The following is a 942-nucleotide window of genomic DNA, read 5'->3' as shown; positions in this document are numbered from 1 at the left end:
GTGTGTTTTTCAAATGTCTTTATTTCTTCCCTGGAAAAACGCTTTCCTCTCCAGGAACCAGAAATCACACGGAGAAAGGGGTGTGTCTAACCTCCAGGACTCTGCTGCTCACAGAAAACCTCCGAGATTAACTTTGTCTCAAGGTTCAATTGTTCACCCTTACTATGTGTTTCCCCCTCTAGGAGAATACGTTGTTATGACCACGCATTTCCACCTGAAGAGAAAGATCGGCTATTTTGTGATTCAAACGTACCTGCCGTGCATAATGACGGTGATTCTGTCCCAGGTCTCTTTCTGGCTCAACAGAGAGTCTGTGCCAGCAAGGACGGTCTTTGGTAAGTGCAAGTCAAGACATGCATGCCAGGGTCCGGGGGGAAGTGGTACCGCACTGGTGATGCTGCAAATAGGATGAAAAAATCATTACGCGTTAAAATCTGAAGTTAGTGCAACAGAAGGATTCAAGGATTTACCATTCTCATCATGGTATGATTTTTAAAAACTGTTTTGTTTTGTTTTCACCTACAAGCTGCTTTAGTGCATGTAAAACAGCGGGATTAATGCACATTTGACATGGTTATTTTGGGAGAGAAATGGAATGAAGCAGGCATAAGATGCATCATCCTATTTTAAAAATGCACACGCATAAAGGTATTCATATTTAAATCATACTTTTAGAATCCACAATCATGCATCAGTGCATTTTTGGAGAACCTGAGAAAGTGTCGGCAGAACTACTTACTTACATACGTGAAAGCAGGGGTTCCTAATGCAGGGTGAGCTCGGTAATGACCAGTACAGGAAGGCTTCACTTGCCTAGCATGTACACCTCTAAAGAGTTACAAATATATATTTCTATTAAAATGGTTTAATGGCCCAGATGCTTCCAGTTAAGGCAATCTAATGTAAAATTGCTTAAAGAGTAATAACCTTTACTAATAGGAA

At 40.9% G+C, this 942-nt stretch overlaps 1 protein-coding gene across 1 annotated transcript in view; it reads left to right on the top strand.

Moving 5' to 3' along the window:
* Positions 1-182: 182 nt before the first annotated feature.
* The window catches only part of LOC109375475 (gamma-aminobutyric acid receptor subunit alpha-1), a gene marked incomplete at its 5' end in the record, with an annotated part of 17,654 nt that continues 16,894 nt past the window's right edge, over positions 183-942 (top strand). Inside the window, one exon of the mRNA XM_019630867.1 lies at positions 183-335. Coding sequence (XP_019486412.1) covers positions 183-335 — 153 coding nt within the window. The remainder of the gene's footprint in view (positions 336-942) is intronic.

The sequence above is a fragment of the Hipposideros armiger genome, unplaced genomic scaffold (assembly GCF_001890085.2).
Source record: "Hipposideros armiger isolate ML-2016 unplaced genomic scaffold, ASM189008v1 scaffold_959, whole genome shotgun sequence".
In the NCBI taxonomy this organism is placed as follows: Eukaryota; Metazoa; Chordata; class Mammalia; order Chiroptera; family Hipposideridae; genus Hipposideros; species Hipposideros armiger.
Note: the sequence above shows the minus strand (reverse complement) of the source record. Positions and strands in the feature narration are given on the sequence as shown.